This window comes from Ciona robusta, chromosome 10, assembly GCF_009617815.1.
Source record: "Ciona robusta chromosome 10, ASM961781v2".
Classification (NCBI taxonomy): domain Eukaryota; kingdom Metazoa; phylum Chordata; class Ascidiacea; order Phlebobranchia; family Cionidae; genus Ciona; species Ciona robusta.
The window spans coordinates 4322177-4338479 of record NC_143244.1 but is presented as its reverse complement, the minus strand read 5'-3'; the positions used below and the strand labels follow the sequence as shown (position 1 = coordinate 4338479).

Genomic DNA, 16303 nt, shown 5'->3' with positions numbered 1-16303 from the left:
TAAGACACATCATTAAAATGACAGAAGTAATTAGTATATTAATTACCTACAATTATAAAGTACATATACACCTTTGTTTGGCACTATGGCTCAGTGGTTTAGGTGCCTGCATCGTAACCAAAGTGTCCCCGGTTCAATGCTTGACGCCGATACTAATACTGATCGGTGTATGTGTTTTTTATGTAAGGCACTTAATAGAGCTCCAACCCAGCGGGCTCTAATAGGTGGTACAAATTGTACGTCGTATTAAAGCAAAGTCATACACAAAGTTGAAAAGTGTGTCATACACAAAGTTGAAAAACTCGAAAGCACACCAGGATAAAAAATAGTGCGATAAAAAGGTGTCTTACTGCGATGCAGTATCGCATAAAAGACCTAAATAGGCTTTCAGGGTGTTAAGGTAATGGGCAAAATCTGGTCTAAATGCCAGGTCCTCACCCGAATAGATTAAAAAATTGATATATATACATACACCTTATATTCCATACCTTGCATAAAATATTTCAAATCACTCCATACTTTTTATACAACAAAATAAACCAAACTACTAACCATCCCATAGGGTTCCATGCTAGATGGTGTGTCAACTGAAGAAAGACGACACATGCTAGAAGATGCTTCTTCAACTTTAGACGAACAACCTGAATTATCATCACGAGCAGTTGTTGGTCTCACTACATGTACTGTACATCTTGCTGATTTATCTATTATGGGTGGAACCTGTTCAACAGCTGAGGTGACATTTTTTGGTCAAATTTTTAGTATTTTTATCAATGTGTTGAATGAAAGTATGAGACTTAGTGATCCTCGTGTAGCAGGGTGATAACAGTTTTTGTAATTGCCATTTCATACACATTGTTTCCGCCTATGTGACCTTGGGCAAGACACTTAATGGCAATTGCTTCAATCCAGTGGTCACTAATAGGTTGTCCAAATTATCAGCCGCCAAAAAAACAGAAAAAAGTAAAAATGATTACCCACAAAGTAACATACATGGTAACTCTTAAGCTGGCATGAGGTGTGTTAACACCAGTGTTATAAAATTATAACAACTAATTACTTTCATTCATTCATTCATAATATATGTGTGAAATTTCAGAGCGTGATGATGTATAAAAACGGTCACTCTGTCTTGCTATTGAAAGCAATGAAAGAAGGGGAAACAATAATTCATTCGAAATCTGGTGCTGAGTTATCAACAATACTTCATCCAATAAAGAATCTTTATTCCAACCATTTACAAATTCTTGCTCACATTAAACTAAGAATTGCACACTCTACATTCCAGGTGGGCAGGGTTTTTAATGTTTATTTTATTTCGGGAAAAATAAGGGCTAGAAATTCACGGTGGCAAAAAGTTTTTGGTTATGGAAAATTTTGTCACAGAAATATTTTGTGACAAATCCAAAACAATAATACCTATATTATATTGGTACCTATAGGTGTATGGTGTATACATAATATATCTAGCAAGATGAATTTGTTAAATGTAAACAAATTTAAAAATACCTTCTAAAATGCAAGTACAGTATAAGCTTTTTGTCATTTTTTTATACTTAAATTTAGAAATTTTCATATTTAAATTTCCTCTTCAGTATAAAAATGTTAATAATAGTCATTTTGTCAGTCAGACTTATTTGTAACAGACAAACATTGTTATATTTAAATAACGTGTGTAGACAGGCAGCTTTTTTATACATTGCTTATTCCTTATGACAAAAACAGCAGGATACTCTGGAATTGGGATTTTAATCAAACTTCAAATTCAATAGAAATTTTGAACATAACCCAACCCCAAAAATTGAATACAAAAAAATATTTTTTTACTTACGATTTTACGTTTAATGTAAAATTTCCAGACTTTGCCGTTTGAATCCATAGTTGATGATCATCACTTGGTGGGGCAGTTGCTCACTCAAGCGCAAATATTATGCTCACAAGGTGTCGCTATGGAACCACAGCTATTGGCAGAAATTCAACTTGAGCTAGTGAAGGTGAGATATTACTTTAAAAAAAATATTTTTTTTGTTAAATGTTTTTTTTAGGAAACAGTAAGGTTTCGTGAGTCATACAAAAAAAAATTTGCCAAGTTACATACAATTGTATGCAGACATTAGGTGTATGAAATATGACATCTGTGACTGTGTCATAATGACTACTACTTTCCTTTAACAAGCGGGTAAATAAGTAACATTTATTCAAGTGCCTTGTTTGTCTGCTAGGTGTAGCAACCACCCTATTTTCTTTTAATTAAATGTATTTTAACTTTAAACCTGTTTTAACAACTATTGTTTTGTCGCTATATCCTGTCTTTTTGTTAAAAATATTTCTAAATCTTTGCTAAAAAGAGACAAAAAAATAAAAAGGTTATATGTGTCTCAAATCCCAAAAAAATGTGATTGAAATTGGGTTACCTTGCTTGATTTAATTTTCCATCTTCATATTTAAACTTCACAACATCATCTCCCAGGTTCAAAGACTCCTTTGTTCCTTTGGATGCGGGGACGCAAAGGAAGCTTTGAAGATTTTGGTTGAAACTCGCAAGTTGTGTGAATCCAGGATGAAAGATTTAAGGATTATTCGACAAACTCATCTTGAAGCTGCTTTGATTGAACTTACCAATATACAAGCTAAGGTGAGGGGTTGTTATTTAAAGTTTGGGCTTATAGTATGGGCTATTTTTTTTAATGTAAGGTTTTAAGGTTAGAATCACCAAATGACCCGCGAGACGCACTGTTATTAGCGAAAAACAAGAGAACAAAAAAACGCAGGTTTCGCTTTTACGAATGAATCATCATGTGACTAGTACGTTCCTACGTCACAATCACGGAGCTCGTAGTAAAAAAGGATAGCGCTAGAGATCACTGTTTGAGGAAGAATATCTACGCCTATACTGGACCGATTTTAATAAGCAAAATATTTTTGGAATCAATAAAGCGGTCGCTTTTTGAATTTACCACAAAAAAATGACGCATTGCGTATGTGAGAAAGTCATGTTGTTGAAGTAATGGGTCCTCCAATAATAAAAAAAATATTTTTAATAAAAAAACATAGATTATAGATGTAAAATAACAATAAAAATAGTCTACATGAGCAAGCATGGAATATGGCTCACATATATCTAATGGTTGAATTCAACCAGAGGCAGATCTAGATAGGGGTGTTTTGTGTAGGAACACCCTCTTGGAATTTTATACATATTTTCGTTACGTAGCGGCAGCCCTAAACGAAATCGGCACGCTTCAAAGTAGCGATCGTTTGTACTTAATTTAAAACAAAAAAATAGTTTTTTTTAACCTTTATTTTTTTAGTTTGGAAACAACAGTAAAATTCCAATCGATTTGGATCGCGTGTCATCTTCCCCCTCCGTCTCCACGGGGATCACTCCGACCATGATCATGTCGAGGAGCTTCTCCCTAGATGTCGGAGTCATCTCCCAACCTCTGGAGGTCACCCAGGGAAAAATAAGAGTAGCAACCGCGCTCTTCTCTGCTTTCCACGCGATCAAAGGAATCAGACAACGATCTTTGATGCCAGGGGAGGTGAGATTTTTTTTAAATTAAGTAAATAAATTTGGGTTATTTTTATATAAAAAGTTAATAAATGAATAAATGACTAGATACTGGATGGTTCAATGAAAAATGCTTGTTTATGTTCACATGGTGGACAACTTTAGTTATAACATGGGTGTTCTGTTTCATATACCTCATGCATACTGACGAGTTGCGACATTTGTAGCTTTTTGTATTTTTTTGCATAGCTGACAATTTGTACAATCCCTTATTGATAACTGAGTTGGAGCAATTGTCTCATATCCTACCCAAAAGTTGCTTCACGTTTTGACCGATATTAAATCAAACCAAGTGCAAGTTACAGTCTTGCAAAATACAACAACATATAACATTCAATAACTCCAAAAAAATTATTCTGTCACTGCCTGACATAATGCATTTACCAAAAAAACAATATTCCTAATAAAAATTAAACATATATATATTTAATGCAAATGATGTTTTTAACCATAAATTATCTGAAATATTGAAACCTACATTGCATTAAACCGTATTCCTAATACTTTTTTATTATTCTTCAGATCACGGGCCAAACTTTCTCTAATGAAGACAAATCATCACTTCCGGACTTTTTGATCCTCGATCTTGCATCAGATCATGTCAACCTCCCAGATGTTTCACCTGCAGCGGAAGATGCAACCACTGAACTCCTCAGTTTGATCCGAGGAGCCGCTTCAGGATTCAGTTGGATTCGAATCTTCACTTACTTTGTCACTTTGCAGAGGTACGTAATGGAAACTAGGTGTAGCTACCACGCTCATGTTCTTCCAATTAAATGTAAACATATGCTTTCAACTGTAAGCTTGTTTTAACAACTGTTGTTTTGTCGCTATATCCTGTCTTTTTGTTTAAAATATTTCTAATCTTCGCTACTGTAATCAAGAGACAAGTGAAAGTTACTATTATTACTAATTATATATCACCCACAAAGTAGCATACATGGTACATGATAAGCTGGCACAAGGTGTATGAAACAAAACAGTTGTGTTGTAACGACTGCCGTTGCCGTGCAAGGATAAAGCAAGTTACATTCATGTATCACATTAATTAAACCTAAAACATAATATATATTTGTTTACATTAAAAATAAATTACTATCGGCATTCTGGTAATGGGGTTAGAGCTAGCCGTCTAGAATCATAAAAAGGATACTGGTTTCAATGCTCGATGCTGCTACCATTGTGGGCTTGTATGTCCTTGTGCAAGTCACTTAACAGTAGTTGCTCCAACCCATTGGGGACCGGTTATCTAAAATGTTGATTATACAGATAAAAACAATCACTAACAAAGTTACATATTTGGTAACTTGTAAATGGACACATAGTGTATAAAAACAAAACACCTGTGTTACAATTTTTGAAGTTGCCCCACCACGTGAGGACAAACAACATTTTTTCAAAATGTTCACAATAACAAACATTAATTCTTTTTTTAGAAAATCTCGGTTATCAAGTCTATTAGTTGGTGGAAGTTCTTACAACGATGAAATTGGTAGTTCAGATAGTAGTGGTGCTGTCTCTTCACAAAATAGAGGTAAAAAACATATGTATGCAGATAAATACCCTTTTTTTTGACTCTGTAGAAGCAGTGGAAAAATTGCATTTTATTAGTATATGTTTACTATTGTGTGATAGCAAAATGGCTAGAGCGCTTACCTTATATTTATAGACCATAAAACAACATGGTTTAAGACTGCATACTGCTACCATTGTAGGTATCTGTGTACTGAAGTAAGCCTTGACAGTCATTTCTCCAACTTGGAGGTCGCAAATGGGTTGTCAAAAATATAATCGCTTAAAAATTAAGGCCGAAAACGAGGTGTATAAAATGAAGCACCCTTATAAAAATCTCATAGTTTCACAGTCTCACAAATATAAACAATGGCAATAAAATTAACTATTCCTGCTTAAACATGTCATAATAATATCAACCAAGCAATTTCTTCATGTAATGTGTTAACTCCGGCCTGTATCCGAGATCCCCCTGTCATCTGACCTCAACCATACAGAATAATTTTGTTACATAACTGTTTTCAAATCTTTTTTTTGTATTTTTTTAGCTGACACAACTGTTCAAACTCCTCTTGGAAGTTCAAACACCCCGTTGAGGTTATCAGCATTACAGAACTATCTTTCCACAAGACTTACTATGTATTCATCATACGGCTTTATACCACCAGTACCAAAAGAACAGAGTTTTGCAGCTGTACAATGGTACAGGAATTCTGCAGTTAAAAGTTTCACATTGCTATGGTGTGTAGCAAGAGCAGATACATCAGTAGATTGCTCAGCTACCGAAGTCTCATCAACTGACCATAGCAACATACTACAGCAGATTACTGATTTGAAAAAGGTATGCTGTACTGTCCGGTAACTGACTTTGATTTGCAAAGATTAAAATTGAAAAAACTTTTTCATTATTTCAAACCTCAGGCCTGCTATCTGTGCTATAGTGTCTGTCTGCAAAACACTTAACAGCAATTACCAAAAAATACTAACAGCCACAACAAGGTTACATATGTGATAACTCAAAAACGGTCACAAAGTGTATGAAATAGAAAACTTATGTTAAAACAACTGGAATAAATTCCGGGAATCTGACCCCGATTTAGAGCTCGTAAAGTTAAACATTTCTTGTGTAAAGAAATACAGTAAGGATCTGGTGCAATGAAAACCTAACACACAAAAATCAAGCCCCAACCAATTGTTTAATATTTTTAAATAGAATCTTTGCTATACAATTGGTATTTGTTACGTTTTCGAACCACCAGACTTTAAAACAACAGTCTATGTAAATATGTTACATTCATTTATTTATTTAATGACTGTGAACACGATTTAAATACTCAACCAAACGAACCCCATGTGTAACAGAGAACTGATGAATTTTTCGGACGAAGTCTCACTCAGAGTGACTCAATCCAAAAAAAGAAATCCAAGCAAAAAGCATCAGTTTCTCTCCCCATTGACCAACAACTCAGCAATGACTGGAAACACGTTTTAAATCAAGTAGTTGACCTTATTTCAGCACAGGACGAAATTCTGACAGAATTACCCTTCGAAATTAATATGGAAACTGCTGAGAGTGTAATGGATTTATTCACAATTGGTTGCTGTGTTAAGCCACCACACCCATTGTATAAATGGCTGGTTTCACTTTTATGTCCCTGTTAAGATTGCGATTTAAAGTTTGCCGTGTGTTTATTACACTGTGTTGGTTTATACAATGAAAATAAATTTTAGGATTTTAAAAAATTGAATGTTTGCTTCCAGGTATTTTAGATAATTCAATAGTTCATGTATACTTGTGTTTATGTTAGGCAAGAAAAATCAATAAAAAGCAGGCTTTGGCCACTACAATTAGGCTACTTTTAAATAGTAATGCAAATCTAATAGAAAAAGATCCAAGCAAAAATTGGCAAAAATATTTTTTCCGTATAATTTAGAACATACCCTAGCAGTGCCTAGATAAGCGTCATGTGTAACGTTCTAAGAAAATGCTAATTCTCCATTTGATTGCGTATTCCATAAATACAAAATACTGAAATTAGGTTTGTAGCAAATAAGGTTGAAGTCACTAAAGGAGGGATTATAATTGTCAACGCCGCATAAAGCATGTGTTCAATAAATGCTTTGAATTTGAATCCTTCGTTTACATATGGATGGTTAACATACACTTGCTTGGAGCAACATTATTGCATTGTGTTTGATGTCAAACGTATTTCATTTCCAAACCACCAGTATTTCTATATAATCACACAAAAGATTGAGTAATGCAACTGTAACAGACTACTGAGCTGTACATTTCCTATTCATCAACTTATAACATAAAACTATTCGTCCTTAGCTTGACTGAATATTGACATCCTTACAAAAGACTCCAGCGTGGTCCAACATGTTCCCAACCATATTAACGATTTGATTGGTCGGCTGTCGACCTGAGATTTAACGGTTTAGTTCAGAACTGTTTGAATACGATCAATTTCAAACTTTGTGCTATTGTAACGAATAAAGACAACCATATGTTAATATTTGGTTACAAAATATTATTGTGCTGCTTAAAGAGTTTAATAATTTAGTTTCTTAATGTCATTAATGAGACGATCTAGCAGTGATATCTCCGTGTTGCTATCTTGAAAAAACATCGTGGAAACAAGAGAGCCTAGCTCGAATGAATGGCCACGTAGATCAGGATTTATAGGTATGTGATAAGCAAATGGGAATACATGTGCTGTAATATACATCACCTTATTTGCAATAACTTATTTATTTTCTCGAAATTACATTTGTTACTTTATGAGGTATGAAAAGATCAAGAATAATTATTATTTACGAAATTAAATATAATGTATTAAATGTGACTGAAATACCTTTAGCACCTAAATCCCCTATTTCCCGATCATGTTTTTTTAACATCGAACTATAACTCTTTATTTTTTATAATTTTTAGCATGCACATGATTGCTTACCTTGTGTGTTAGGTAACGGGAACAAAATTTCCTCTTCTTCATGAAGATTCCCACAAACACGTTCTGCTTTTAACCAAATTCTATTTGAAAACTGGCCTTGAACCTCAAACCGGCGATCAAAATGACACGATCTATTTATTTGTTCGGCAGTTTTGGTGATTACTGATGGGTTGATTTCAACGTTTGTATTTTTTTCACGGGGCGCAATACGAAGAATCAAACTGTTTCCTCCACTTTAAATATTGTATGATTATTAAATTGTTCATTTTAAACCCAACATAAAACTATACACAACAGTACTATTCTGTTATCACCATTCGAACGGGTGAACAAACATTTAAAACAAAAAACTCGAACTTACGGTATGATCCAGGTTTCTTGTGAGAATTTTTCTTCTTTTAGGATATTTTCTTTTGTGGCCAAATCAAGATTCCAACAAACTTTCCAAACCACGGCGCCAGCGTTTTGGTAAAGCAAGAAATTCAGTTGAATTTTATATAAAAAATCAACGCTTTTTTGTAATATTTCAAAAATAACTTTCCACCTGAAAGAAAGAAAAATATCAAACATGAAATAAGTAAACAGAACCAACAAAAATTAACTCACCATGAGAAATGGTTGATTTGAAATGAGATAAAGTTGTCAGAAAACTCTAACCTAGTTTTTGTTGCTTCCCATTTAATTCCATCCTTACTAAGTAAAAGCTGAAACAAACAAACTGTGAAATTTGCTTATGGTTTTACCAACCTTTAAAGCAATAAACGGCCGTGGTTACTCTTGTTTAAACCAATGTATCCTGTATTTGATGACAAATAGTACATTAAACATACCGACCCTGCATCTTCTAACAGTTTCTTCATCCAACACAACATGAGTTTGTAATTTTATTGTCACTTGTTTTTTGAATGTAAGGGATGCTGGTTCACATTGAAGTGTTGGAGTTTCAAGACATTTACTCTGGAAACATATTAGTTAAACATGGTAAACTGTAAATATGAAATTAAATGTAAGACTAAAAATGATTATACCTCTAGAGGAAGTGATGCAGTCAGTTTAATCTTCACATCTTCTTCCAATGCTCCAGGTGGAACAACCAACTCACATCCTCCAACCTCTAACTTTCCTCCACTTGATCCAATCAAACTTTCGGGCGAAGATTTAAACTTTGTTGATCATTAAAAAAAAATACTCAAGATAAAATCGTAGAAATGTTGTTTATTTACAAACATCTATTAAAATGGTAACTATCACTAAACCTAAAGATTCGGCAATTTATCTTCAGGTATAAACAGATCAAGATTATTCTCATTCCAATATAAATTATTATGCAAGTACCAACCAAATGTTTGTTCAATCCAACATCATCAACTTCCTGATTCATTTCTTCTATCGGAATTTCTATTAATTTAAAATACATTTGTATCCAAACATAAATTTAATTGTCGTCATACTAAAGCATGGATGTCCACCATGTACCACAATCTCAATAACAATATATAGGAAAACGTTGCCACACCAAATTGCTAAAGGGCGTTGTATATAAATATATTATAACTACGAAAAATAACTGTTGATTGATTGGTGTAGTCTTATATTTTTTTCAACAAACCGTGTTGGTTGATTTGCACATCTTGTAACGATAACATAGCTTTCGATACGCTTGGTTGAAGTTGCTTCTTAACTCTTTCCAAATTTCTTTTACTTCTATCAATTCTTTCAGCCTTTTTATAATCGTTGATATCCTCAGCTCTTTCATAAGCCGCAATAGCTTTGAAAAAATACTGGCACGCATCGTTGGGTCGGGAAGTGCGTAAATATGTGACACCAAGATTGTTTAAACAAGTTGCGTACACCTGATACTTTTCAGCTTTCTCCCTGAAAACTCTCTCCATTATAGCGATCGCTTCGTTCAATGTTTTTTCTCGGCCATTTATGTCAGCGATCAAATACTCACTGTATTCGATCCAATGCAAACACCAAACTTCCTGCAAATACCGATCTTCCTCGCCAACGTCGTCAGATCGTCGAATCATTTCTCGCATGTCACGCATCAGTGAAATCACCTTGTTTTTAATGGTCGGTTTCAATCCTTTGTCACGTGATAACATTGCCTTAAGAGACTCTTTGATTCCCTTTGCGCAATGCGCTATACCAATCAAATCTGCTAACGCTTGATTTTTATAAAACTCGGCAGCGATTTGATAAAACAAAATCGCTTCCATGTGTTCCCCTTCATCCCTTACAGTGTCAGCAACGTTTTTGATATCATTTGATGTGGTTTGAAATTTATCTTTAAACAAATTGCTCAAGTGATCTTTTATTCCAATCGCTTCTTCCATCTCTCCATTCAACATATAATATCGGTAACGGTTTACCAGACGCTGATTGGATGTAATGACAGCTGGGTCAAGCTTTATACCTTTTCGTTCTTGCAGTAGTTGACAGCCATCTTTATAAGGTGAATGAATGAATGTAACTTACTATATCCTCGCGTGGCCGGAAAACGACAATCATTATCACACGGGTTTAACACCTCGTGCCAGCTTACGAGTTTACCATGTATGTTACTACCATGTATGTTACTTTTGGATTTTTTATTTTTTTATGTATGGCTGATAATTTGGACAACCCATTAGTGACCACTCGGTTGGAGCAATTGCCGTTAAGTGTTTTGCCCAAGGACACATACGCCCACAATGGTAGCAGCGACGAGTCTTGAACCCATTACCTAATGGTTACAGGCAGGCGCGCTAACCACTACGCCACGGCGCCGGACAAACAAAAAAGGTACTTCATTATTGTAATGCACCAACAAAGATTATCTTTAACAAGAGATCACAGATCTAATGAATGAACACGTTTTAAACTAATTATCATAAGATAGTAGAGTCGGGGAAGATGGGACACCTTTAACACATAATATCCAAATAGCCTGATCGTGTTTTAAACAATTAAAAACGGTCTGTGGAAGTCGTGAAGATACGGTTTTATAATTCATTAAATGTTCCTTGTTTACTACCAAATGAAAAGAGAAAACAAAATGAAAAGGTGTCCCATCTACCCCCACACTGCTATATTAGTTAACCCTTTTATTACACTGTCGACTGGGCTCGATCAAAAACAAATCTGAAGTAACCAACAAAACGGGTTCTAGTCGCCATTGGTGACTGTAGAGCAGTAGGCAGAATGTATTTATACATGTATTATAACCAATGAAACTTATGACGTATGAGGATTGAGTGATTGGTAAAGAATATGTGTAAATACGCTTTGTACAACTCCTGTACCATGTGTTTATTGTAAACTTACACTAGTTAACGTTGTCGTCGCTTTAAAACGTTTGTTTTCATGAATTTTGACAAACCGTAATCACGCAGTAATTAGGTAATGTTAGAAGTTAATATTAATCATATGATGCTGAATTAAAAATAATGTTTCAATTACGATTAATGATAATACGGTATAAGAGTAGTGCATTTAATGCGTCCCCACTTAAATGCTAAGTTTGATTCAGTCGTGAATCGTTGTGCAGATACAACACGTTTGCCGTCGTTTCCCGCCAAACTGCCAGGCAGTGTTTCCGCTATGTAAAGTGCATGAGGAAAGTAATCTTTAATTAATCGCTCATCGTGCGGTTTTAAATCTGAAAATTCAGTCTAAAAATTATAAATATATATTACGATTTGATTTCAATCAAGAGATTAAAGAAAAAATGCTAGAATTGAGAATTAGGATAAGTGCGGAAAATAATCACCCTATCAGCAACAACAACAACAAAGCCAAGAACAACTGTTCGACGAAAAAGGATCTATATGACCACTAACGTGTTCAATAACGTGTTCAATAAGACTTTAGATCAAGCGATACCGGTTGAGGGTTCACAACAAACACTGATTGTCGTATATATGCAGCGGACACTAACCCGCTAAACCAATACGCGGAAGAGGTTCTCGGTCCTTGTCAAGGACCTTGGATTGGCCCATTACCCCAACACCCAAAAGCCCATTTAAGCTTTCATGTGACCGGTACCGCGACACCCTCGCTGTCGGACACGTACTTTTCGCACAATTTTTTTACCTCGTGTGCTTATGGGTTGCCACACGTTTTAACTTCGTGTTTGAATTTTGCTTTGGTATGGCTTATAATTTGGACAACCCATTGGTAACAGCTGGGTTGGAGTATCCGTTAAGTGTCATGTCCAAGGACACATTTGCCAATCAGTATTAGCATCGCCATCAAGAATCGAACCGGGGACACTTCGGTTACGACGACGCGGGCGTCTAACCTCTAAGCCACGGTGCCGGGCCTGATGTGTGGTTGTTAATGTTATACCATCAAACGCCAAATAGCAACTTGGCACGAATCGTAATATGACGGCGATCTTTTGAGCAATTTCCAGAAACGAAGTAATAATGTTAGGTACGAGTTAGGAATCTTCGCTATACCATTAGGTAAAACCTATTTAATATATGAATATTGGGCCAATAATAAAAAAGTAAACATTTGGCCTACCTGAACCAAAAACATCTTCAAACCTTAGTCTTGATGACGTCACTTTACCACGTGATTCTGGAAAACAATATAATTGAGCTTATATTTATGTTTAATTATATTTCTAGAGTATTATTATATCAACAAAATTTGTTGGTTAATTTGCATACCTTGTAACTTTGATGTAGCTTGCGATACGCTTGGTTGCTCAACCTTGTGGGTCACGTGAACTGCAATAAATAAATGGACGAGATAAAAAAAAGTTTTTCAGTTTGAATTTTGCTCAAAACAAAGTTTAAATTACACAAAGGGTCACTTCTGTCATGTCGTAATGATGACGTAGCTTGCGATACTCTTCGCTGCGGGTAATTGGGGCTCCAATGTTCTGCAATAAACACAAATATCTTAAAATGAAGTGCTTTAAAATGCCAACTGGTATTATTCCAGCCAAGTGGTCAGTACACCACGTGACAGCACTCTACCACGTGATTCTGGGAAAATAATTCAAATTAAGCTGTGCAGTGGTGGCCATTAGGTTGTCAAAATTGTTGTTAAAATCAAAAGTAGCAACTAAGTGTATATACAGACATATATAAAGCAAAATAGAAAACCCGTGATGTAGCTCTTTATAGGTTGCATTGGGTCATTTAGATACAAAGTGTTTAGCGCCTGCTTTAACCCAGTGGCCACTAATGCGTTGTCTAAACTACCAACCATGCAGAAACACAATTCCACAAAAAATATATATGTGGTAACTTGTAAGCTGACACATGGTGTTTAAAACAGAACAGCCGTGTTATGATGACTGTTGTTTTTCCGCCATGCGAGAATAAACCAGTTATTATTAAAAACCTGTCAACAAACCTGAAGCCTTTTCTATGTGCCTTCCTAATGGTCTGAAAATTCAAGTGAGCTTTAATTATCGATGAATATTCAAACAATAACAACACACAACCTACCTGTCATCATGTATATTTTCCACAATATCTGGTTTAGTAAAAAATTGTTTTTCCTGGTTTTTATCCGACATTTTCTTGTGTTGCAACTCCTACTCACACTGTAGCCTAAAGCACCTCCCACTGAATGGGTGAATGGGTGAATGGGTGAATGGGTGAATGGGTGAATGGGTGAATGGGTGAATGGGTGAATGGGTGAATGGGTGAATGGCTGAATGGGTGAATGGCTGAATGGCTGAATGGGTGAATGGGTGAATGGGTGAATGGATGAATGGATGAATGCATGAATGAATGATGAATGAATGAATTTAACTTTCTTTATCCTAGCGTAGCCGGAAAATTACAGTCGTTAAACACGGGTGTTCGGTTTCATACACATCGTACCAGTTTACAAAATTAAAAAATGTATATAGCCTAATAAGGCGTTGGCTTGGCATGAAACGGTAAGCCTGGTATGGAAGCCTAAGTTACAAGTAAGCGAAATGTCCGTATATGTAATAGACACTTAGACAGTATAGTTCAGTAACTTGTTCTAGTGAGAAATGCTGATTTAAGTACAGTGTATACTAGCTGGATACTCTGTCATGCAGCGAACGGTTAATAAAAAAGTAACTGCATAAGCGTGTTTTAACAACTGTTGTTTTGTCTATATCCTGTCTTTTCGTTTAAAGTATTTTTAAATCTTCGCTACTGTAATCGAAGAGAAAAATAAAAGTTATTATTATTAACATGATTGACAATCTAAATGTTGGTATAGTAGGATGGGGGAAGATGGGACACCTTTTCATTCTATTTTCTCGTACATTTTGGTAGCAAACAAAAAACATTCAAGGAATTATAAAACCTTGTTCTCTAATTGTTTAAAACACGATCAGGATATTTATATATTTCGTGCTAAAGGTGTCCCATCTTCCCCCATCTCACTATATATAAATACACTTCAACACCATAAGAGTGATTTTGTTACTAAATCATTTCAACCATTAAACTTGTAACCTACGCGTGATTGTCATTTAACAGACAACGTAGGCTACTTTTACTGAGACCGGCAAGCAACGATATTTGTTCCTTAGCTCGCGAATATCTGTATATGTGTCCAAATACCGCGTTATCAAATACAATATAAGTAACGAATTCGCGGGTTATATAGGACACTCTAGAGTCTAGACCAGTGCTCTTCAACCGGTGTGCACGGTGCACCCTAGGGTGCACAAAAATATGCCAGGGGTGCACCAGTGCAAAAAGGTATACAAGGGTGCATCACAAACTTCGACAATTTTCAGCAATATTTTTTCTTTTTAAATTTTTTAACCAATTTAGCCACTTTCCTACATTTTTTATACGGATTCTATATCTTGCATCACTGGGAATTGTGAAACTTCATTAGTTTTACGTTAAAGCAATCAGGGGTGCATGAGTTCGACGCAACAACTTAAGGGGTTCACCAACCCATAAAAAGTCGAAGAGCACTGGTCTAGACAACCAAATAATCCCGCGTTCCTACTTTAAAATAATTTTCAAGTAAAAAACTCACAAAACTGGGTTAACGTGAAAACAATCGCGTGACAATTTGCACTGATATCGAGACTGTACGGTTAGTAACAATTCCTGGAACATTTATGCGATATTAAACAAGAGCCGCGACAAACCAAACACCGTTACTGGTAAGCTTGTTTGCTAAGGAACTTGAAGATTAATTAACTTGTTTCATTGATCCAGTTAATGTGGAAGATATATTACGCTGGTTATAGGAAAACCAATCAAGGCCAGTTTGCATCTGTTTTAACGGTTCGCAAAAACCAGCATTTTCTAGGTATAGTAGGGTGGGGGAAGATGGGACACCTTTTCGTCCTATTTTTTCGTCCCATTTGGTAATAAACAAAGAACATTCAAGGATTTATTAAACCGTATCCCTACGACTTTCATAGACTGTCGTTAATTGTTTAAAACACGATCAGGATATTTGGATATTAAGTGCTAAAGGTGTCCCATCTTCCCCCACAGTACTCTATATTAGCTCGTCAACTGCTTACTTAAACGTCAACTGCTTACTTAAACTTACTTGAACTAAATAGCACTGTGGTGACTAGACACACGGCGAAAACTAACTTGGCTCCAACAGGCTGTCAAACAGTTTCGTTGCGCAAGAAAAAAGCGCTGCCTCTAAAACGAGACCAGCGGCACGAAAAGGCGGGGATACTGAAATAATAATTACAACGAATCATAAAGCGCTTGTGCTGAAATTAAAATTGTCATGCTTTTCATACTTAAATTTCCAAATTGTAATATTTAAAATGCTTTTCAGTATAAATGTTAATAATATAGTAAGGTGGGAAAAGATGGGATACCTTCAGCACATAATATCCAAATACCTTGATCGTGGTTTATTAAACAACTAACAACGGTAAATAGAAGGAATGTCGCGGCACCGCTCGCATGAAAGACTTGAATCGGCTTTCCGGGTATTGAGCAAAATCTGGCGTAAATCCCAAGTCCTTGACAAGGACCTCACCCACAAGAATAAATAAAAACCCACTAAGAATAAATAAAAACAATAGTACCAAACTTTATATTCTTGCTAGAAATGTGTTTTGGCATTCACGAACATACAAATATTTTTGATTGTCGCACGGTTTTCGTCCATTTTACATACCTCAAACAACTGCGAAAAAATACGCCCAAAAAATAATCACCCACAAAGTAACATACATGGTAACTCGTAAGCTGGCACGAGGTGTTAAACCCATGTTATGACGACTGTCGTTTTCCGGCCACGCGAGGATAAAGTTACATTCATTCATTCATTTACCTCTTCC

General features: G+C 35.5%; 2 protein-coding genes across 3 annotated transcripts in view; one reads left to right on the top strand and one right to left on the bottom strand.

Moving 5' to 3' along the window:
* Window positions 1-6827, top strand: part of LOC149729747 (cilia- and flagella-associated protein 54-like) — a 38516-nt gene extending 31689 nt beyond the window's left edge. The window contains exons 47-55 of the mRNA XM_089886400.1: window positions 563-736; window positions 1100-1288; window positions 1860-1994; window positions 2471-2635; window positions 3312-3542; window positions 4094-4296; window positions 5008-5105; window positions 5632-5924; window positions 6446-6827. Coding sequence (XP_089742526.1) covers window positions 563-736; window positions 1100-1288; window positions 1860-1994; window positions 2471-2635; window positions 3312-3542; window positions 4094-4296; window positions 5008-5105; window positions 5632-5924; window positions 6446-6745 — 1788 coding nt within the window. The 3' untranslated portion in view covers window positions 6746-6827. The remainder of the gene's footprint in view (window positions 1-562; window positions 737-1099; window positions 1289-1859; window positions 1995-2470; window positions 2636-3311; window positions 3543-4093; window positions 4297-5007; window positions 5106-5631; window positions 5925-6445) is intronic.
* LOC149729746 (uncharacterized) lies at window positions 6652-14770 on the bottom strand. Of its 2 annotated transcripts, none has more exons than XM_089886419.1 (13): window positions 13491-14770; window positions 13396-13427; window positions 12836-12916; window positions 12702-12761; window positions 12553-12609; window positions 9650-10489; window positions 9380-9438; window positions 9069-9203; window positions 8875-8997; window positions 8647-8744; window positions 8402-8584; window positions 8041-8171; window positions 6652-7509 (listed from the first exon to the last, which is right to left on the bottom strand). In XM_089886419.1, exons 1-13 carry the CDS (start codon window positions 13559-13561, stop codon window positions 7415-7417), a joined length of 1965 nt encoding a protein of 654 aa, XP_089742545.1. In that variant the 5' UTR covers window positions 13562-14770; the 3' UTR covers window positions 6652-7414. The 2 variants fall into 2 exon arrangements, with proteins under 2 accessions (XP_089742545.1, XP_089742544.1); XM_089886418.1 differs by having other exon boundaries at window positions 8041-8273; window positions 13491-14767.
* Between the last annotated feature and the right edge of the window lie 1533 nt (window positions 14771-16303).